General features: G+C 47.5%; 1 protein-coding gene across 8 annotated transcripts in view; it reads right to left on the bottom strand.

Moving 5' to 3' along the window:
- The window catches only part of UBR4 (ubiquitin protein ligase E3 component n-recognin 4), a 128,553-nt gene that overhangs the window by 33,697 nt on the left and 72,433 nt on the right, over positions 1 to 22,423 (bottom strand). For all 8 annotated transcript variants that reach the window (XM_079912598.1, XM_079912599.1, XM_079912597.1 and 5 more), the window contains 21 exons: positions 21,716 to 21,812; positions 20,718 to 20,825; positions 20,161 to 20,277; positions 18,764 to 18,973; positions 17,089 to 17,238; positions 15,618 to 15,845; positions 14,784 to 14,862; positions 14,060 to 14,305; positions 12,567 to 12,735; positions 11,898 to 12,042; positions 11,230 to 11,315; positions 10,428 to 10,515; positions 9,973 to 10,166; positions 8,113 to 8,352; positions 7,560 to 7,698; positions 6,711 to 6,836; positions 6,471 to 6,599; positions 5,351 to 5,694; positions 3,582 to 3,672; positions 3,158 to 3,242; positions 2,854 to 2,981 (listed from right to left, as the gene is read on the bottom strand). In XM_079912598.1, the coding sequence (XP_079768724.1) occupies positions 2,854 to 2,981; positions 3,158 to 3,242; positions 3,582 to 3,672; positions 5,351 to 5,694; positions 6,471 to 6,599; positions 6,711 to 6,836; positions 7,560 to 7,698; positions 8,113 to 8,352; positions 9,973 to 10,166; positions 10,428 to 10,515; positions 11,230 to 11,315; positions 11,898 to 12,042; positions 12,567 to 12,735; positions 14,060 to 14,305; positions 14,784 to 14,862; positions 15,618 to 15,845; positions 17,089 to 17,238; positions 18,764 to 18,973; positions 20,161 to 20,277; positions 20,718 to 20,825; positions 21,716 to 21,812 (3,199 nt within the window). The remainder of the gene's footprint in view (positions 1 to 2,853; positions 2,982 to 3,157; positions 3,243 to 3,581; positions 3,673 to 5,350; positions 5,695 to 6,470; positions 6,600 to 6,710; positions 6,837 to 7,559; positions 7,699 to 8,112; positions 8,353 to 9,972; positions 10,167 to 10,427; positions 10,516 to 11,229; positions 11,316 to 11,897; positions 12,043 to 12,566; positions 12,736 to 14,059; positions 14,306 to 14,783; positions 14,863 to 15,617; positions 15,846 to 17,088; positions 17,239 to 18,763; positions 18,974 to 20,160; positions 20,278 to 20,717; positions 20,826 to 21,715; positions 21,813 to 22,423) is intronic.

Genomic DNA, 22,423 nt, shown 5'->3' on the forward strand with positions numbered 1-22,423 from the left:
TGCAGGAGACACGGGTTCGTGCCCCGGTCCGGGAGGGTCCCACATGCCGCGGAGCGGCTGGGCCCGTGAGCCATGGCCGCTGAGCCTGCGCATCCGGAGCCTGTGCTCCGCAACGGGAGAGGCCACAGCAGTGGGAGGCCCGCGTACCTCAAAAAAAAAAAAAAAAATTACTGACTCCAAAGAGTTCTTGTGTGTGTAGCTCTCTCCATCAATATGTACCTACTAAAAATTAAGGTTCAGCAATTCTTAAAATATTTATTAATTCATTTAAAAGTAAGAATAAATCCATTACCTGGCAACCTAAATAACATTTTTTATATTTTCCAAAATAAAAACAATCTAGAGAAAGGAGTTGCACTGCTTTATATTTTTGAAACTGTTTAAAGACTGCCTTAATAAGACAGCTGGATTCTTATACCTGCTTCTGAGTTCAAACTGTTGTGATATGTTGTTTGAGGTGAAGTACTACTCACACAGGTATTTAGTTGGAAAAAAGAATATTTTAATAGGTTTTTCAATTAATTGTGGATTTTTTTTTTGATACTAAACCAAAATTTAACAAATTATAGGTTCTTAAAGACTGGCTAGAATGAGGAATCTGAAACCAATCAATAAATGTTTCGTATTCCATTCCACTAAAATTCATCGTTTACTCTCACATGATTCGGTAACATGTACTGGTCATTTGGAAAATACTGGTTCACCAAGTTATGTCAATTCCTCTTTAAGTGATAAGCTCACTTTATTCACTTTATAAGAAAATGTCTACCAAACACCCGATTCTGAACAACCACAATTTGCCCATCAGCCCTCCTTTCAAGCACAAACGGGGTTCCATGGGCAGCTTGCAGGGCAGTCACACAAGTGCTTTTCCCCAGGACAACCGCTGCGCTGCAGTGCGCCAGGGCACTGTCTCTGGGCCTCACACATTGTCTTGCTGAATATTAAAATGATTAGCTGGGCTTCCCTGGTGGTGCAGTGGTTAAGAATCCGCCTGACAATGCAGCGGACACGGGTTCGAGCCCTGGTCCGGGAAGATCCCACATGCTGCGGAGCAACGAAGCCCGGGCGCCACAACTACTGAGCCTGCACTCTAGAGCCCGCGAGCCACAACTACCGAAGCCCACGTGACTAGAGCCCGTGCTCCGCAACAAGAGAAGCCACCGCAACGAGAAGCCCGTGCACCGCAACGAAGAGTAGCCCCCGCTCGCCACAACTAGAGGAAGCCTGCACGCAGCAATGAAGACCCAACACAGCCAAAAATAAATAAATTAAATAAAAAATTTTAAAAAAAAGATTAGCACTCAGGAGTCAAGATTTACTAAAATTAACCTGCGATGCTTCATCAAGGACACTCTAGAGGGAATGTGCATGGCAGGGAAGAGCACGGCTCTGAGTGGAGCTGGGCCCACAGCCTCTTTGTGCTAAGCCTCCAGTGGCCTCACCATCACTGACTTGGCACCATCAGCACAAATGCCACGAAACAGTGAAGAGGGCAAATCACATCTTAGGGTAATTATGAAAGCAATGTTGACCTCACAGATTCCCTGGGAGTCTTGGGAACACCCAGGGATCTATGGGCCAAACTTTGAGAACTGCTGCTCTCTTTAGGCTAAAACTAAGCAAAATGTGAGGCTTCAGTGCTCAGAGAGTAAGAACCCTGTGGAAATCTTTTACCTCACACCGTGGGAAAAATGACAGTTACGTGGGGATGAGGTTCCTCTTTTCAATCAAGAACCAATTTTTATTTGCTGAGACTTAGCTCTGAGGCGAAGTAAACCTTCATCAAAGGGAAGGAAGGGGGGTCTTTTCTGAGGACTGTCCGGGCAGACCAGGGAAGGGAAATAGAGTAAATTGTTCATTGCCCAGCTTCCTCCCTACTGCTTACTACTCAGAATCCTACAATGAAGACTTCGTTTCCCACCAAGGGATTCCATCAGGATGGAGCAGGAAGGAGAATGGCCCAAGGACTACAAAGATGGATAAGAGGCACTGACGGCCTCAGGCACGGCCGAGGGAAAGAATTACGGCCCGACTGGTGTAAGCAAGTTCATCTGTGGCTAGGCCATTTTAGGATTAAAAACTTGGCTTTATTCATTCACTTAACAATGATTTGCTGAGTGGCTATTATAATGCTAGATACCATGCTATGCACTGGACATAAAAACATCTTAGTAAGACAATCCCTGGATTCGAGAAGCTCATAGCCAGCCTAGCAGAGAACTGGTTAATTGAAGGAGCAGCTGACAAAATGAAGGCGAGCATTCCAGGCAGAGGAGACACCATACAGCCACAAGTAACAGTTATTAAGGATTAACATGGGCCAGACACTGCTCTGAGCACTTGATCTGCATTAAGTCATTTGTTCTTCCCAACACTTCAGGTGGAAACTCTATTCCCATTTTATAGATAGGGTAACCAAGAAACCTAAGTTAAATAACGTGCCCAAGTCACAGTGCTAGTGAATGCAAGAGCTGGGATTTGAAATCAAGAGGTCTGCCTCAGAGCCCAGGACTTCCACCACTGCGCAAAACTGCACGTACAAAGGCAGAGGGGTAGGAAAGAACACTGTGTCCTCTGGGAGCTGCGAGTCATCTGACGGGACCGGAGAAAGAGGCAGTCCTCCACGGCTAACCACTTTGTTCTATGCGTTTGTATTTCTGTGTTTGTTTTTCTCTTGAGTTCCCTCTGAGAAACCTTTCTTCTCAAAAACCCCAACCCATCTCTGCTGAACTGCCGCAAAGGAAGCATCGGTACCGCCCAGGGAGAGCGAGTTCAGGTGAGCAGAGGCCTTTAGAGGCAGGTCAGGTGCTGGCCAGGGCCTGCACCCCGCCCTCCCTCTTGGCCCCGTACCTTGTTCTTCTTGCTGGTGGGAGCAGGTGGTTTAATCAGCTTCTGCAAGATCCGCAGGCACATGAGGGTAATGTTCTCAACAACCACGGGAGTCTTAATGTTCACGGCCATGAGGAAAAGGCTGAGTGCTGGGCAGAGGAAGGAAAGGCAGTTACACGTGATCACAGAACACATCACACCTGCCGTGGCAAGGCTGCCCAAGCACAGCTTCCCCTGCCCTCTCCCGCCCTGCGCCTAGGACTGCGCCCTGAAGCCTCCTCTCCTTTCTCTGGCAAGCTGCTAACCAGACGTCCCCCAAACTCACCACAGCGTAAGCGGAGCTCCCAGCAGCTGTCCTCCTTCGAGATAGAGTCTGTCAGCAACAGCATTTCATACTGAAGGCTACTTGCCTAGAAGGCCAACAGGAAGAGACATGAGTAGAGGAGGGTCTGCAGGGTCAATCCCAGGACTAGGGCTCACGTCCATGCTCAGATCCAGGGACTCAGCATTAGAACGTCTGGTCACAGGTGGACCATCAGAGAGACAGTGGAGAGATGGAGACCCTCCACAGGGCCAATCGCTCATCTCTCTTCTCTCTGAGGTTGACTCTGGCCTGGGAAAGTCTTTGTGGGACGTGAGCTCTGCAAATGTGCCGCCCCCTCCCTCCCTCTCGCCTCTGCAAACGAGACTGGCGGGGAGGAAGCCGAGGGAATGAAGGCAGAGAGTGAGGAGACGGCCAGCCTGCTCACCAGATCAGGATTGGCCCAGTGGCCCTTCAGGGCTGTGGAGACTTTGCCAATAATCAGGTCGTTCATTTGCTGGGTGGCCTCTGGATTGTCCCTAGGGAAGCAGAGAAAGGAGTCCTGTTATTCACCAGTGGCTGTGTCCCTCCTTTGCACTTGAAGGAGCCCAGAGAAAAGGAAATCAATGTCTAGGGCTACCGAGCCTTCCCAGGGGCAAGGAGACACACTAGCCCCACAAAACCCTGCTGTGTAAAAAAAAGGGCACGCCCCAGCCGCCTTTCCTGGGAGGAGACGCCGACTGAGAACAGAGCAGCACTGACACACGGGGGATTTTCTCCCCAGCCCACATCCCAGGCTGCACAGCCCCCAGACACTGCCTGGTGTGTCAGTCTCCAGAATCTAGGTGTCCACCCTCAGCCTTGGCCACAACTCTTTCCTCATCTTCGCCAACTGCCCTCACTTCATTTCCCACAAGGCATCCGCATTTCCCGTCTATGTCCCTTTGTAATAATGTATATTTTAATAATAAAAAAAACCCACGAATTGTGTCACATCCCTTTCTTGCTTCCCAACGTGTCTTGAATAAAATCCAAGTCCTTATAATGGCCTACGAGACCCTGCAGGATCAGGGCCCTGGCGGTCTCTCACTAAATCCCCTCCCCTTTGTTCCCCAACTGGTATCCTTCACTCCATGCACAAGGGCTCCCCCGCCCCTCACACCCCGGGCACACCCCTGCCTCTCCTCCTGACACTTGCTATTTCCTCTGTGTGCTGCCCGCGCCTTCAGTATCTGCATGACTTGCCCCCTCACCTCACGCAGGGCTCTGCTCAAGTATCACCCCTCAGAGGTCGTCCTTGACCACTTTATCCTCCGCAGCAACCCCACCCACAATCAGAGTTGCCATCCCAGCTGTACCACTCTTCACATCTAATCTCCTGACACTGTACCGTGTAATTACCTGTTTACTGCCCTTCTCCCCTCTAGAACGTAAGCTACATGAGTGCGGGGACTTTGTTTCATCTACCACTGTATCCTCAGAGTTTAGAACGGTGCCTAGCATTCAGCAGATGCTCAATAAATATTTGTTAGATGAGTGAATAAGTAATACAGCAAGTAATACTTACCAACCAGCTAACATGTTCCAGAACTTATGCAACACACTCAGTAAATAATCCAAATCCAGCTGTGGGTACTGTATGGGCACAGACTAAGTACTCCACAAACATGAGTTATTACTTGCATGAATTATGTTAGTCTATCCTCACCACAAGCCTTTAAGATATTTGCCACCGTCAGTATTTCTCAGATAAGGAAACCTTAGGCTCAGAGAAGTTAAGAAATGTGTCCAAGGCACATAGTACAAAATATCCGATACTGGGTCTTTCTGATCCAGATCCAAGCTCTTAATCCCTAGGCTCCACTGCTCCAACTGCCTTCTTCTGTGTGAGTCTTGAGTCCAAGTGCCCCGCTGCACCCTTCTCCTCCCTCACCAAAACTCAGAAACTGCTTCCTCAGGAAACCCCACTGGTACCAACCGAGTACAAGCCAAACATACTACCTACACGGAAACCTGGGCTTCAAATGCTCTCCAAGTTTGTTCAGCTATACCCAGGACCTCTTCCCATTTTTTTTTTCTCTATTATAAACTAGCGAAGCTGTTTGGCAGGGAGAAGCATGGTTCCGTGCACCCTCTGGTGCTCCCAGCACCGCTGCCGCCCCCACCAAAGCACGAGCAGGCATGACCGGCCCCCGTCACCACGGCGCAAGCTCTGACCGGGTCAGGAGGCACATGAGCTGGCGGACCTCCTCCCGCATGGCCGCAGAGCCTCTGCGAAGATTATAATCAAAGAGCTCCCTGATGAGGCCCTGGGAGACGAGGATGTGCCTCAGGGCAGGGTTGGTGGCCAGGGCCCGGAGCAGGGTGATACAGTGCTCTGTGACGGCCGAGGCGCAGCCGTAGCACTTGGTGGAGGATGTGTGGCCACAGCCCAGGACGGACAAGGCGCGGTACTGGCTGGCAGTGAAGGTGGGCTGCACGGAGGTCCGAGATGATTTGGTGGCTGCTTCCCTCTGCTGAAGGTCGTATTCCAGCAACTCTTTGCGTGAAGCAAAAACTTTCTAAGGAAAAAAAAAAGACAAAGGAGAAAGAAATCAGCAATTAAAATAAAGAAAAAGAGGAAGTTAACTAGAAATCAGCTTTGGTTTGAAAAAACACTTTACACGCATTATCTAATTTAGCCCTCTTGATAACCTTACCAGTTAGATACTTTATCCCCATTTTATAGAGGAGGAAACAAGCTTAGAGGGGTTGGCTTGACCAAAGTAAGTGGCAGAGTTAGAACTCAGCCTCTGATCACAGGCCCACGCCCTTAACTCCCACGTAACACTGTCTCATAAAGAACAGTCAGGAACGTAGGCACGTGTAGCAAAGATGGCACACCAGCAACTTAAGGGACAAGGACCCTGGCTCCTCTTGTCTGCGGCTAGCCTTCCCTCCCATGGGGGTGGGGTCTGTAACATGCCATCCACCGTATGGCCCACCCTGGTTGACTGGAGTTGGTGTGCCCTACCCTTCAAGCCTGCAAACACGTCTATCAGAAAAAACAGGAACAAAACCTTGGCACCTTATTTTTTTAAAACCAGTTAACCCCTCTACTAAAAGATGGGCTGTGAATGGTCAAGAAAAACACATCTATAATAATCTCCGTTATTCTGTTTTCCGGATTGAACTCAGCTCTCTACCGAGCACCCAAAACCGCTGTGGGTGAGAAGCTATGCGGCTGGGCAAGGGCACCCCCGGAGCTGAGCTGCTGGGGGAGAGCAAAGAGCTGCTTTGGAAACGACATCGATAACACACGACAAAGCACGCTGTCCAGCTGCTCCCGGTTCTCTACCTGGATGATTTTGGAGAGTTCATCGAAAGAGTTCTTGCAGTCTCCACAGTACTCCTGTGCCAACTGTAGGATGTACCGGTTCACACTGGCTGAGGTGGAACTGATACCCCCAGCCGTCCCCGAGTCATCCTGCAACCAAGAGGGAAGCTGTCAGCCTTCCACCATGAGATGGCCTCACCCAGGGGCTAGTCTGCTTCTGACCCAGAACCCTCTCCAAATGTCCCTCCAGCTTTGGACTACCTGCGGCTTTTCAGGAGCTGCCTCGTTCACTTTGCAGAGCAGGTTCTCCAGCTGTGGCCGATGTCCCATCAGCTGGTGATACACTCGATCAGCTTTGTCCAGAAGTGTGTTGATGTTGGAAACAGCCTAGACAGGAAGAGACAGGGGCGTGCGTGAAGGCTCGTCAGCATGAAGATTTTCCCTGAGTGATCGGTCAGGGACCTCTAGGTCAGGTACTGTGTTTCATACGTTATTTCTATTCTTCACAATAATCCTGTGGGGAGGGCATGTTATTTTTAATAATACACAAAGTATACGATACACGTATAAATAAACAATGCTGAGAGCAGTGACTTATGCCAAGTCACACAGTACTAAAAAGCACAAGTGGAACTGGAACTTTCAACCTTCTGACTCCACAGCCAGGTGTTCTTTTGCTTTGCCAGGCTGCTGCTGCTAGTGACTATCCTGACAGCTCCCCCCTCTTCCCTGTCCTCCCATATCCAGTCCCACCACATCAGGCTGGCAGAGAACTAGCCCCTGGACAAGCCAACAATGAGGGAAGGCCAGCCACTGCAATTTGAAGCAGCCTGTGGAACAAATGCAGGGCAAGTCACCCCACTTCTATCTGCCTTTCCAAATCTTGTCATTTGTCGCTTGAGATATTCTAGTTTCATTAACATGTCTCCAAAATCCTACACAAACCATGTGTTCCAATATATCTGTCTTATTTGTTGCCACTCAAAAGCTGAGCCCTAACAGTGCTGAGTTAAGAAAACTTCAGCTAGAAGGAAAAGCACACTCCCCACATCAGCTCAGTCCACAGCTCAGATCAAAGCCCTGCTGAGTCTCGGACGGAGGCGGCCTTACCTTCTTCCGGTCTTCTTCATTCTCAATGGGATCCACTGCACAGCAAGGCTTGGCATAGAGCATGAAGTCGAAGCGAGCGTATTTACAGAAGCCACAGGCATTGCACAGGAAGGGGTCCTTTTCATCATAGTTGATGGATCTGAAAAACCATAGTGATTGGGTCAGGGGGCAGCAGAGGATTTGTAGGGAGAGGAGATGGACCGTGCCACGTCTATACACTGCAAACTATTGCAGGGACTCTCGGAGGGGCAGCAGCAAATAGGCGAGGATGACTTAAGCAACCAGGTAACAAGAAAGGGAGACCCAGAACCAAACCTAGGGACCCCAGCACCACCCACCACTGGATGGTCTCGTGAATTCACATGCATGCGCACGCCCACACACACCCCACTCTTCCCCTTCCCTCCCGTTTTCCACCCTTGAACTCTGCACTCTACATACCCATAATCCTGTAGTTATTATGAGGGCACCACACAATGAAATTGAGCACAAGGAGACTCTTACAGAAAAATACAAGGAATGTGCCTGGCCTGGGTGACAACCACTCACTTACCTGCATTTGTGACACTGGTAGACATTCTCTCCACAGTTGCCGCAGACCCCTGGGTTGGCAGGGACTGAGGCACTACAGCGTGGGCACTGCAGGGTCTCCGTGGAGGCCTGATAGTTTTCATAGAAGTCTGCAAACTCAATCATCAGGTTGGAAGCCACTATTGGCAAAGGCAGGTCGATCTTCACCTCTGTCTGCCCAGGGGTCAGCTGAACCTTCTTGGCTTTGTGCCAGCGAGCCGGCCTAGGAGAGACAGTATCAGACAGAGGGGTAGATGGCCTAAGAGCCTCTCACAAGACCCTCAGCAGTGACAGTCTGATGAGACGAAGAGAAGACTGTCCCTACCTATTCTTCTAAGGCAATTAAGTCTAAGGAAAGGAAATCTGGCAAATAAAAGCAACTTAATTTAAAAAATGTTTCCTCTATTCTTTCTCTCTTAAAAAAAAAGGGGGGGGGGGAGAACATACAGGTGCTTTAAGACATTATATATGATAATTTTTGATACTCCAGAAAAACAAGGGAATGCACATCAAGGGAAGATATTACTCCAAGAGCATGCCACGCTGAAGCCTGGAATCCCAAGAGGTACCGTGATGACGACTGCCATGAGTTCCTATCAAGACAACTATCTTGGAAGGATAACACTCAGGTTGCTTTAGAGAGGCAGAGGGACATACCAGGATCCGGACCAAGTGCCAAGTAGAGTCAGAAAGAGTAAAGGCATGGGATAATTTAGAGGTAATTATATGAATACAATTAGAGCTAATATTTACTGAGCACTTACTATGCGTCAGGCTCTGTTCTCAGCACTTCACATATACTAACACATTTAATCCTTAAAATAACACCCTGAAAGTGTGTAATTTTTACAGTTAAGGAAACTTTTATACATTTTACAGTTAAGGAAACTGAGGCTACGTAAATTCTACAAGGGATGTGAACCCACAGTCTCATTCCAGAGTCTGAGGTCTTTACCAGCAGCTACGCTGACTCTACACAACAGAAAATCAAATCCACCTTCTCCAGAGGGAACTGGGTCATCCCAATGAGCAGCTTCTACTTGCAGATCATCAATGTTAACTATGCTTTTCAAACGACAAAGAGAAAACTTCCTTTAAGCAGAGCTCTTGTGGCCATTTGTTCATGTGGTACACGCTAGCTTTATGCTACCTTTAGAGTAATACCAACACTTCCATTCTATGCACAGAGCAGCACTCCCTGTAGGTCTAAACATTCAAGTAGCAACTACTTATATTCTCTGCCCAACATAAATGCCTGAGTCTTCAACAACAAGTGGTCTGTCTCTGTAAAAGCTGACACTATATAACCCATGCTAGTGTCTTCTTTGGCCCATATACAACCTGCCTTGAGATTCAGATGTTGGGACAGATAAGCTAGAAAGATCCAACATCAGTATATGTAGAGGGAATGCACCATGCAGAAATGGAAGGACTTCAAACTAGAGAACCTCCTTGAGAAATACTGCCTGCTCTGTGAACAAGAGAACTGTGTCTTAATCCAAGAAACAACTACTTCCCCTATAGAATCGTCTATCTAAAAATAGAACCACTCTAGTTAACATGGGTATAAGAAGCCTAGAGTCCCCCTCACTCAGCTTCCCTTCAGGCTGTTGAAGATCTTAGACCCTGAGGGCTCCATGGGACATAATTTCAAAATAGTTTTTGTCAGCATCCTTAAGAACTGGTGTTTCACCTGTGTCCTTCAGCCATGACCTAAGGAGGCAAGAGGACATACTAGGCCTCCAGGAATGTGCTGCTTTACCTGATTCCAGCAATCAAAGGCAACAACTGGTATTGAGCCTCATAAGCCTGCTGCCCCTCCCCAAGTCTGAAAAGCCCGTACTTGTTTTTCAGCTCCACGATGGCCTGCACAGTTCGGTTGTTGTAATAGAGGTTGATAGTCCGCACCATCTTGGTCCGTTTCAGGTCCCCAATTTTCACCGTCACTTTGCTGATGGTGTGGCTGCCAATGAGTTTCACAACCTGCTGGGTGGTGGTGTACCTTGTGTCCACTTTAATGGAAGACAGCTTGATATACTAAATGCAAAAGTAAACACAAAACAGTGTGTTAGTTCAAGGCTAACGGCTCATCCTGTCCTCTTCAAAACTCATCAGTGTAACCCACTCTTCATCCATGGATGAAGTTTCTATTTAAGGTAGCAGGGCAGGTAAGGATTAATACAACTGCAGCCAACCACTGGGAGAGGGATGCCTATGCAGTAATAATCAACCTCTAAAAACAAGAAACCCACTGGCCCTGTAAGCCTCGGGACTGTCCATGTTAAAGATGTCACTTACACAAAACGGCACTTCTGGATTATTACACACCAGGCAGGGATCACTCTCCAGGTAATAGCCATCAAACTCCACTAGGCCAGACAAGGTGCTAAGGAAGAAAGCAGTCTTAGCATAAGGAGATTTTCATTTTAGGAAGCATGGAGCTTCACAAAGAAGCCATGAGAAAACCATGGCTCAATATTCCCCAAGGCAAGCTCCACTCTAGTGAGAACACAAGGAAATGTGAGAAATCCCAACAGAGTTAAGTCACAGGAAGGGAATTTCAACTGAGTGACCTTAGACGTTCCCTATTTCTGAGCTGTTCTGAGGTCACAGGAATCCTAAATGTTACATTAAAATCTGACTCAAAGAAGAGTCACAATTAAATTTACTAAAAATCACTGAATTGTACACTTGTAATGTGTAAATTTTGTTGTATGTAAATTATACCCCAATAAAGTTTGGAGAAAAAAAAAGAACAGTCACTAATAAACCAGGGAAATAATAAACTGACAGTTTAACCAACAGTGTCTTCCAAAGTTTTTTTTTTTTTTAATGCAGCCATTTCTGTAAACTTGCCTTATGTGATTTACACTTAGACCCTTGAAAACTAGAGACCTTCTTAAATCATTGCTTACCAAACCCTAATTCAGCAGTTACATTTTGAGCACCTTCTATGCACAAGGCCCCAACTACAAGGGAGGGATTCAAAGACCAACTAGACAGGAGCGTATTGATTCATAAATAAGAGCCAATCAATGTGGAAATAGCAACTGGACTGTTGACCGAGCTTCAAATAGGAAGAAAGCAGAACAAAACTCACTTGTAAATGTTGGAGTTGGGATGGTTGGTAAGAATGTGGTTCTGAGTACGAAGAATCTCCACAGCCTTCTGTGAATATTCTTTCAACTGAAAACAGAAGTCAATATAGGACCAGAATCAAAGCCCAAGGGAAAGTCTTACTGGCAAAGACTTTTCCTCTGCTTTCTAGCTGATACCACCCTATAAGTAGCAGCCCTCACTCAGAATCAAACAAAGCTGAGCCTAACTCCTAGTCATTTAAAGGATTCTATCTTCTTTAGTAGTTTCCACGATCTTAGTGACAGCCCCTCTTTCTATACCTTGTGGAGGGAGAGAAATTTTATTATTATGGAGAAGCCATGAAATGGTTATCTAATTGCAAAAACACGTTGGATATGTGATCAGGACTGCCAGGAAACCCAGAGGAGCACTTTCTTTCCCAAGCAAATTTAATGAGTTGCATTTTCTTCCCCACTTTATCTACTTCTATTGGCTAAGCCAAATTCAGACTATACTTATTTGCTAGTGTATATTATCTAGGTGGCATACATACTGGGAGTGCTTAATATATATTTAAAAGAGATTTCATATATGTACTCCCATGTGGGTTGATCATAACGTTCTTAACTCAAGATAAAAAAGGTTAAAATGTGGCCAAGTTAGCCTCTCCAACCGTCAATCATCTGTTACCTTCTTCTCTGTTTGTGGGGTTTTCAAGGAGAAATATCCTAGTAGGTCCACAAATTGGGCAGCCTTACGACCGTAGGCTGGGAGTTCTGGCCATATAGACCACATCAGATCTAGCAGGAGCTCCTGTTGAGATTTGCTAGAGTTTCTGTAGATAAATGACAGCTCATATTATAAGCAGCAGAAAACCCTGAGGTTCCTTTATTTATCAACAAGGCCCAGGTACCGTTTTGGAGATGTATCTATTTCCCCACAACTATGGGTTAAGTTTGAATGGCTCTACTCTTCTTTTGACAATCAACCTTAACAGATGTAGCATGATCCTTTCCTGTCTTCAGGAGGTGATTTATTCCCACCATCTGACATCTCTCAACGGCAGAAACTGAGCTTTGTTACCCTAAAGAGTCAAGCCTGGTCATTTTACAAACTTGTAAACATAGCCTTCTTAGTGGAAAACAGATCATCTCTTGCTTCTGACATCAGTTTAATAGCCAAAAAGCAGATAACTCAATGAAGAAATCTGTAATAGTCAAGAGGATTCAGATTGGTGTAAATACTCATAGTACGGACGACCTTGAGTATGGAACATAGAGCCAAGACAGAACTGTCGATACATCACCCACTCTGGTCCCAGGCCCACACAGTCTGCTAAAACTAAGCCCCGGACCCTACCTGTAGATATGCAGTGTCAGGCAGTGGGCCTGCCAGCGCACCGAGGAAGAATTGGACTCTAAGAGGAAGCAACGCAGAAACTGGACCAAGGTCTCCTTATCTGCAAATTTGTTCAGCTGGTTCACCAGAGCTGTGCACAGCTGATCCTCCTGGCTTCCTGAGCTCTCACCTGCAAGATCAAAGCAGGACTGAAGGGCTGAAAAGTAGGAAGAAGTGGTCTAGAGTCCTACAGCCAGTGCTCAGGTGGAAAGAGAGGGAATTCTGTCCATGTTTTAAAGTTTCACCAAAATGGTTATGATTTGAAAACAACTTTCAGGGGCTTCCCTGGTGGCACAGTGGTTGGGAGTCCGCCTGCCGATGCAGGGGACGCGGGTTCGTGCCCCGGTCCAGGAGGATCCCGTGTGCTGCGGAGCGGCTGGGCCCATGAACCATGGCTGCTGGGCCTGCGCGTCTGGAGCCTGTGCTCCGCAACGGGAGAGGCCACAACAGTGAGAGGCCCGCGTACCGCAGGGGAAAAAAAAAAAAAAACTTTCAGTTGGTTACTGGGAGACAAAAAGTCAGCCCCAGATATAATAATCCTACCCAAAAAAGTACCTCTACAAGCCTGGCATCGACAAAGATAGTCACATTGGAGAAGGAATTTCCTTTCAGAAGTTTGCTACCTACAACAGTCAACATTACCACAGACTGGCACAGAGAGATCTGAATAATTCATTGGGGAATGTGAACCTCAACTGCTCTCCACCCATCACCTGTCTCAGGCCTCCAAGGACCATGAAAATCAGGAACGCAGAAAAACGCTTTTGCCTTTCTGATGGCAAGGAATCAGCTAAAGCTCACTACAGTGGCCATCTGTAGAGCATTTACCAGTTTACAAGGCACATTTATAGGCATAGTTTCATTTAACACCGACAATCTCTCCACGAAGCAAGTGTTATTATTTCATATTAAAAGAAACTTGGGCCTAGTAAAAATGTTTGGTGCACTTTGACATTTCCCGTTACAGACACTAGGTACGGAAGTCACACTCTTTAAGGTGTCACCTTCAACATAACTGAAAATGACACTAGAGGGCATTTGGGTTTTAGGTCCCTGTAAATCAGGATGAAAAACCTTTCAGAAGAAGAGAATGACAAACTTATGGTTACCAAGGGGGGAAGGGGGGAATGCAATGAACTGGGAGACTGGGACTGACATGCATACACTACTATGTGTAAAACAGATAACTAATGAGAACCTACTGTATAGCACAGGGAACTCTACTCAATGCTCAGTGGTGAACTAAGTGGGAAGGAAATCTAAAAAAAGAGGGTATATATGTATACGTATGACTGATTCACCTTGCAATACAGCAAGAAACTAACACAACGTTGTAAAGCAACTATATGCCAATAAAAATTAATAAAAAAAAAAGAAGAAGAGAATGAACGATGTGCTCTCAGAGAGATTAGAACACATCACCCTGGTCACTGAGACAAAAAGGTGACCCTTACCCTCTTTCTCCTTTTCCTTTTCTTCTTTCTTACTCTTCTTTGTGGACGACTTTGACTGTGTTGTGGCTTGTCCAGAACCAGTGGCCACAGGGGCTGAGGAGGAGGAAGCACTGGAGGGCCCTGCCGAGGCCGCCAGTGCAGCGAGGACTTTGCTGCCGCACAGAGCACAGGAGAGCAGCTGCAGCAGCACCGGAGACACCCCCTCATCCACCAAGAAGCTGACTTGGAGGAGGAAGTACAGGACAGCTGCAGGCAGAGGAGACAGGGGCTCAGCTCCGACACAACTGCGAGACTCACGCACAAGAACGGGAGCACCTGCTCCAGACGCCAGGGCTGCCCTACTCCCACCACCTCCTTTGTCCAGGTTCTCTGCTGGAAGTTCCCAGAAGAATTTACACCCTCTTTGGAAATATCTGACAAGTACTGCAACAACTACACAGAGGCTGGCTCCCAGCCCCCACTCCTGTGAAGAAGATGATTCTCCTCCTTAGCTGACCGCAACAATATGCTTGTTGTGGTCCCACCGCACCCCACATTTTGTCTACGGACGCTTAGCAATCTTGGAAGTTTTTACTTGTCTTCTTTGCTGGGCAGAGTTCTGTCTATCTTGCTCATGGCTGTATCTCTAGAACCCAGTTTAACGCTTGGCATATAGTGGGCTTCGATGAACAGTTCTTGAAGGAATGAATGAGTAACAGCAACCAAAAGGAGAAGCACTGCTTACAGTCATCTTTGATGCAGAATTTCTGCCAGTTGATGGTTCGCTGGGCAGCAATCTCTGCACAGGCTTTCAGGTGCTCCATCTGAAATGGAAACCAATCACCAGAAACGACCCACACCCGCTGTCTTGAGGGGTCATCACCTCAGCTTTGGACTACAAACCCTCGCCCTCTGTGCAAGGTTGATCGGTGCCCCGGTGAACCTGGGGCCAAGGCCCAAACACTGAGCCTCCTACATTCAACGTCCCACCACACAAAGACCTTTTGTTTCCAGGGATTCTTCAGACCACTCAATAATGCAGCAGGAAAGGTAGGTCATGACGTAAGACACTACAATCCAGTTTATTTTTTTCTTGCTAAAAGCATAATAGTAAGAACACTGGATTAGGAGTCTTTAACACTGAAGGTGTTCTTCCTAGATGTTCCTATGCAATATATTCAATTTACTCCCCAAAGTCAAACAACTGATCTTAGGCGATAATACATCGTTTCTTTAGTATTCAGGGACAAAAATGAGAGGTGCACAAATCCCGGGTTGATCCTGTCCATGACATGAGCAAATGACACTGGTAAAAAGCCCAAGCCACCCCTCCTCACAACAGAGGAACCACTGCCAGGTGGGGGCGGGACCAGGGAGGGGCAATCGCAGACCCTGAAGCCAAGTGCATGTGGTATAGCACCCAGGTGGGTATCATGGTTCTACCCTGCTCGCAACCCTGGCCATGATGTTCTCAAAATACCAAAAAGCCCTGTGTGTGCTGCTCCATCCTATCACCCACTTGGCTGAGCCTCGTCCACAGCCTCCCCTGCCCTGCCACACCACCCAACACCGGCCGTACCAGGCTGATGAGCGTGTCATACTGCAGGGCGGAGCCAGAGCTGGCTGTAACCACACTTGCCCGGAGGAAGATCCCCTGCTCCTCCAGCAGCTTCTTGATCCCGCGCACATGGGAGTCGAGGGTGTGCAAATCCCGGAGCTGGCGGTATTTCTCCTTTGACCCACAGATGAAGAGCAGAAGTTTGCGGACTTGCCGGCGCACAAATGGAGTTTGCTGGATCATCAGGTACTTGAGGGGAGAAACGACACAAAGAGTCAATGACTCTGGAACTGTATCTGTACCAGCCACAGCGCCTCAGGTTTTCATGAGCTGTTACTAAAAACCGGTAACACAGACCAAGCTACTTCCTTGCTGTCAAGCTAGGCCCTGGTGAGCTTTAGTATTCCTTACAAGGACCAGCAGAAAGACAGGCACAGAAAGAAAAACGTCAGAAAGGGAAAAGGAGCAACATTCCTGCTACCGCTCGTGGAGTACCCAGGAATCTATAGGAGGCTGGTCTGCACTCCAGCCCACCCAGAATGAATGCGTGAAGAAAAATAACATTCAGAATCTCTCTTTCAGGTAAAAGAGGTGGGGAAGAAGCTGCGCCGTTACATCTACATGACTTGAAATGGCTGTTTGGGGTTTGCTAACATTATTCTTCCCAGAGTTAATCTCATGCTTGCTGTGCAGGTTATTCAGCCATTTCCTCTCGGCTCCAAAGCCACCCCACCACACCCTGCTCTGTGACGTCCAGTCCAGAACTAAAGCTAACTGCACTGTTTCTTGCAGGCTGGTCCCCTCTTAGGTTCTGCCCGTGGGGAGCACTGGAGGGACACCAAAAGGCAGGAGGGAGAGAAGGGACTTGCTCCTTCCCACCTGCCTGCCGTCCTAGGAGCAGCCCTTCACCCTAGCAGCCTCCAGCATCTCTTCAACAGTCAAGGACAAACCAGGTCCGGGCGGTCCTGTTCACCGGCTTCTTTTAGAACTTCCAGACTCCACCACATCACACCCCTTCCGGGCTCCTGAGGTGCGAGCAGCGGCAGCCCCTCCTCAGCTCCGCCGGGCTCTCCTCTGCACTCAGGGGGCTGCTGCTGCTGCTGCTTGCGGCTACTACCCCTGTGTTACCACAACGTTCCCTTTTTATCTTTGCGGTTCTTCAGTGGCTGCTTAACCAATTCTCTATATTAAAATCTCTCAGTTCATTTAACTAGTATACTTTCTGTTTTCCAGGCAGAGTCCAAACTATTAAACTTGTCCATTATCACCACATGTGGGCGAAGGTAAGTGTAGAGAACCAAACACTGAAGTGGATGCTTGCTCTGACACACATCTTCCACAGTTTCACCACACAGTACACTCTGGAGGGGCAAGACCTAAATGGTGGGAGGGACTCTGCTGGGGGAAATACCACATGATGCTTAGGATGCAAGGGAGCCACAAAGGCAGTCACAGCCGGTGTGTCCTCTCCTCGACCGGGACCTTCACTTACCTCTGAGAGAAAGTAAAACCACGAATGATCGAAGACAGGAGGTGGGATTCGAGAATTGGTGTCAGCGATCTTTTTGATCTGGTATGGCAGCCTCAGTACCATCTCTGTGAGAAGCTGAGTATAGGCCTCAAACACATCAGCAGCATGGCCCTGGGAGAAGAACATTTGTATAAGAACCTGTGATTGACAATTTCCTGACCGCAGTTAGGAAAAAGGCTGGTCTATTGCTCACTAGGAGAACCTCACGCTGGAGATGGTAAATGGCACCTTTCAAAGCTGGAGCCTTCACCGACTGATAGTTCAGTTTACAAACCCAGGAAGACCCCAGGCTCCCGGGGGCAATTTCATTACATGCAAAGCTTATTGTGGAGGCAGATCTCACTGCTCTTTAAAGTTCTAACATTTCACTCTGGTTTTTGACACTGGATTGATTTTACTCTGCTTACACAAAAATTAGAATAGGAAAAAATTGAAAAAACAGTAATGGAGAAGGATTTCTGACTTTCTATGAGATATATTCCTTTCCCTAGAACCAAAGCTTTCCATGACAACAAGAAACATTCGTGTAACCAAGGGGGTGTCAAAGATCACTAAACTCAGTCGAGATCCTGGGCCCACACACAGAGGCAGGGGTACCGAGAGATTGAGGACAATGGAAACAACAGCTATCCTACAACCTGTGTGGTCCCCAGGAAGAGACTGTGAGAGTCTGGGGGCATGTCTCCCACATATTCAATCACCAGCTGTTTATCAGATCTATGTCAGGCACTGGGCGTGTGAAGAGACATAAAATATGGTCTTTGCTGATAGTCTGGAGGGGAAGACTCCACATGTGTGCACAGGGTGCTCTGGGACCCAGGGAAAGGCCATCTCGCTCAGACAGCAGAAAAGTGTGTTCTGGGGAAAGATCCAATACTTGAGCTGGGTCTTGAAGAAGGGCTAGGAGTTAACTAGACAGGGGAAGGAAGGGATGCAGAAGGAGAGGAAAAAATTTCTGAAGGGACAGCATGTACGCTGGGAGAGACACACAGATTAGCAGGGCTGCATGCAGGGGTGTTACAGTTGATAAAGTAGAGAGTTAAGTAGATAGCTGGATCGGCAAAGAACTTTTTGGCTGAAAAGTTATGGAAAACCACTAGAAGGTTATACAAAGAGAAGGACATGACCAGATTCACAATTTGTGCCCTGTTATACTCCCATACTATTCGAAGCAGTCCTGAGTATGCAATAAGCAGCACAGCTACCGCAGGCCATCTTGCGCCACTACGTGGACTCCTCCAATGGAACAGAAATGGTAATAATAATTAACATTTATTGAGCACTGCCATGTGCTAGGCACTGCGCTTTACAAACACCACCTCATCCAATGCTCACAACAACTCTATAAAGCAGATACTATGTGTATGCTCATTTTCCAGGTGTGCCAACTGAGGCTTACTAAGGTTAGATAGAACTTCTCCAAGCTTCATGGCTGGTAAGTGGGAACACTTGTTCCTGAGGGACATGTTCCCAGACTCACCTGACCAGAAAGCCCATCTTCTAAACTAGGGCATCCTGTAACAGCAGGGGGAGTATGTGACATCCTCGGCTCCTTCAGCGCTACTCACTGAGACTGAAGAGGACAGTGCCCTAGATGAGGGACAGGAGTGGTTCACTGCCCGGGGAAGGACCTCACCTTCACATACTGGCGGAGGAAGAATGGGCTCATGTCGGGTGGGGATGACGTAGTATGTGGTTTCAGCAGCTGGCTGGTAGCCACGGGTTCCTCATCGTTCTGCTGGCTCTTCCAGTACTCCAGCAGGGACTTGAGCACGTGCAGGCAGTAGTCCACAGCGCCAGAGCTCAGCAGGGCTGCTGCTGTGGCACTGGAGATGAGGGAAGATGACTGGGGAAAAACCAGGGAGAAGCTAAGAATGGCCTGTAGAACAGTATGGCATTAGCTGAGTGTTGGGGGTAGGAAACGCACTCACAACAGCCTTAGGAGAAGCTGTCATGGAACTGAGGGAGTCAGTCTCTTGAGTTAAAAGTTTCCCGACTAGAGGCTTCCCTGGTGGCACATTGGTTGAGAGTCCGCCTGCCGATGCAGGGGACATGGGTTTGTGCCCCGGTCCGGGAGGATCCCACATGCCACAGAGCGGCTGGGCCCGTGAGCCATGGCCGCTGAGCCTGCGCGTCCGGAGCCTGTGCTCCTCAACGGGAGAGGCCGCAACAGTGAGAGGCCCGCATACCGCAAAAAAAAAAAAAAAAAAAAAAAAAAAACCTTTCCCGACTAACTCAAACATTTCCCCCACTCTTCTGAACAGCAGCATGGTAAGAGAAAACAAAGGAACACCAGTTCCCAAATCTAATCTCCCTACACATATGTGCCAGAGGCCAAGGAGGCCAAGATTAGATAACCCTTCCACCTGCAGGGAAGAGCTTTCTCTTTCTCCTTGGGCAGCTAGAGAAGAAGCCCATTTATGTTAAAAAGAGAGAAAACTTTCCACTATAGGCACTTCTTTGCAGCCTCACCCTCCTAGTAGGGGCTCTTTCCATAGAACCAGCTTCCAAAGGAGATGGGGTGAGTGATCACATGAACAGAAAAGCGGGAGAAAAGCTACTGTAAATAAAACCATTAGGAGAGCCTGGCAAGCCCCAGCCACCCACACAGCTCAGAAGCTCATTAAGATTGGATGCAGTTCAGCCCCATTTCTACCTTCTCTGCTTTGTGTTAATCTCCTTTCCACCACACTCCACTGCTTTCTCTCTGCTCTATTACCATACCTTATAGCAACATGCAGGAGGGGAATCCTCTTAGCCACTCTGCGCCTTGCAGAACAGTCTCCTGCTTTTCAATAATGGAACTTCCAAACGCTTTAACCGCCCCCAGTGGAGGGATTGTTGGAAAAGATCAGAGCTTGGAAGGGACCCCGAGAAAGGTAGATGCTCTGCCCCTGAGCAGTGGCAGCTTAGAATGTTACTGCTCTCAAGCGACAATGGCCTGGCTCTAACAGAGGCCTCTGCCCACTGTCCGAGTGCCAACCAGACAATCCTCTTTCCTTTCCCCACACCCATTAGCCCAAAGCAAGATACCTCGCATATGGAAGACTTGGATCCGGATTTGGTCCTGGACATGAAGACACTCAGGAGTCTCATCACCACCAGGTGGACCTCATTCAGGGCACTGCGTTCGTTCTTCTTGGAGACGTCCTGGGGACAGAGGCGGAGCCCAGAAGACCACACTTACTTTAACCTTGAGGCGTCCTCTCAACAAGATTGCCTCACTTGGACTCAGAGACAAAACAAGCTCCAATGTACCTGTGGTCTATATGTGGATGATCTAGAGTCTGATACACCTAGGAAGCCATGTTAAGATACAAACAACCAGTTCGTTGTTTTCACCCTGTGGAGCTACAAAAGGTCTATGAGGGCAGGGACTTGGTCTTGTTCCTCATTTATAGCCAGAGCCAAAAGTATGCCAGGGCCAAAGCAGGCACTAAAAACGTTTCTGATGAATCAACACAACTGGAGCCCGCAGTGGAGGGTCACCCCTTGAAACTAGGTGAAGTTCCTCTAAGAGAGGAATGAAAAACTGAAAACTGATCTCAGCCAATCCCTGCCTCTCACACAGTATGACTCTCAAATTTCACCTTCTTATCCATGCCCAGTTCAGCAATAAGCTGGGAGAGCAGGTTGTCCAGGGCCCCCTTGTCTTTCTCATCTTCTCCATCCAGATCTGTAGTAAGCATCAGAATGACCTGGACGTCAACAGAGAGATAAAACATGAAAGCCAATTCCCTAAAGAACAACAATTCTAAACACAAGGTGTTTCAGAAGAAATCCCAGTCTTCCTGACTGCCCTGTCAATCATAACAATAATCCATGAAAAGGTTCTCTAAGTCCTAAGGTAACCAAAGTTGAAGTGTCCAGAGTCAGAAGAGTCAAATTATGGCATATGCTACCCTTGGTATCACAGAAAATGTTCTGCAAAACTAATTGACTAGCCTACACTATACTATATCCAACCAAAGTGGCTTAAGAAATGGCACTGTGGTATTCTAATTAAAGAACAATTTTGCCTAAGACGAAGGCAGCTAGTGGGAGAACAGCTATCAGACGACACTCTACTACTAATATTAATAAAGAGTTACTAGGGCCTTCCTGGTGGTGCAGTGGTTGAGAGTCCGCCTGCCAATGCAGGGGACATAGGTTCGTGCCCCGGTCCGGGAAGATCCCACGTGCCGCGGAGCTGCTGGGCCCGTGAGCCATGGCCGCTGAGCCTGCGCGTCCGGAGCCTGTGCTCCGCAACAGGAGAGGCCACAACAGTGAGAGGCCCGCGTACCGCAAAAAAAAAAAAAAAAAAAAAAAAAAAAGAGTTACTAGACACTAAGAATCTCTGGAGCAGACTTTTGTTCCTGGCTCTGTCAATAACTAGCTGGATGGCTGTAGAAAATTTTTAATTTCATTCTCTGATCCTCGGCCTTCTCATCTATAAAATGAAGGGCTATAACTTGCAATTCAAAATTACATCCATTATTCTATGAGCTAATACCAAACCAAGTCTTACAGAGCCTCAGAAGGAGAGCTGTGAGCATGCTTAAGGATGGTCCAACTCTGATGTGACAGACGCAAGTGAACTGAGGGATACCTGCATGTATGGAATGGCCCGGACACCTCCAACACTTCGTAACTGGGGCAAAGTTTGCAGTAGTCTCTCCAACAGCATCAGACGGACCATGTGCAGCCTAAAAGACCAGGGAAAATACATGAAACATGAGCTAATACACAAACACTAACCAGCTGAATACGGTTCTTTCCTCCTGCCACTGACGTAAATAAGGAAGCTACTTCTTAGGAACAATCCTAGCATTAAAAAAAAAAAAAAAAAAAAAAAAACTGTTAAGACATGCCTTTGGTGTACCAGCAACATAGAAGGAAAAATCTCACTCTGTTAAAGTGGAGCAAAACTATTCCAAGATACAACTGATGGTACTGAAAACTTACTACAGGAAAGTTAAAATATTTCTCAAGCAACCAGGTCCTAGCTGTTCTCACTATTCAAACCAAACCTTCAACAGTAAGCTTTATGGCTTTTCTCAACACATGGCCCTATTCTGCCTCCAGGCATTATTTTCTGGAATTCTCCTGTCTACAAATTTTACATCATCCAATTGTATAGTGACCTAGCCCTTTTTTCTTGCTTCCCAAGTCCTTAGGAAGGCCAGTCACTGCTTTGCCCTCTCACAGCTTAGTCATCATTTTTCCTAGTATAAAATTCAATCTCAGCATCAATACTAGAACCGTGAGTTCTCCCATATATGCAGTTGGCCACTACCTAGCCTTCTTCATCTGCAGA

This window comes from Stenella coeruleoalba, assembly GCF_951394435.1.
Source record: "Stenella coeruleoalba genome assembly, chromosome: 1".
In the NCBI taxonomy this organism is placed as follows: Eukaryota; Metazoa; Chordata; class Mammalia; order Artiodactyla; family Delphinidae; genus Stenella; species Stenella coeruleoalba.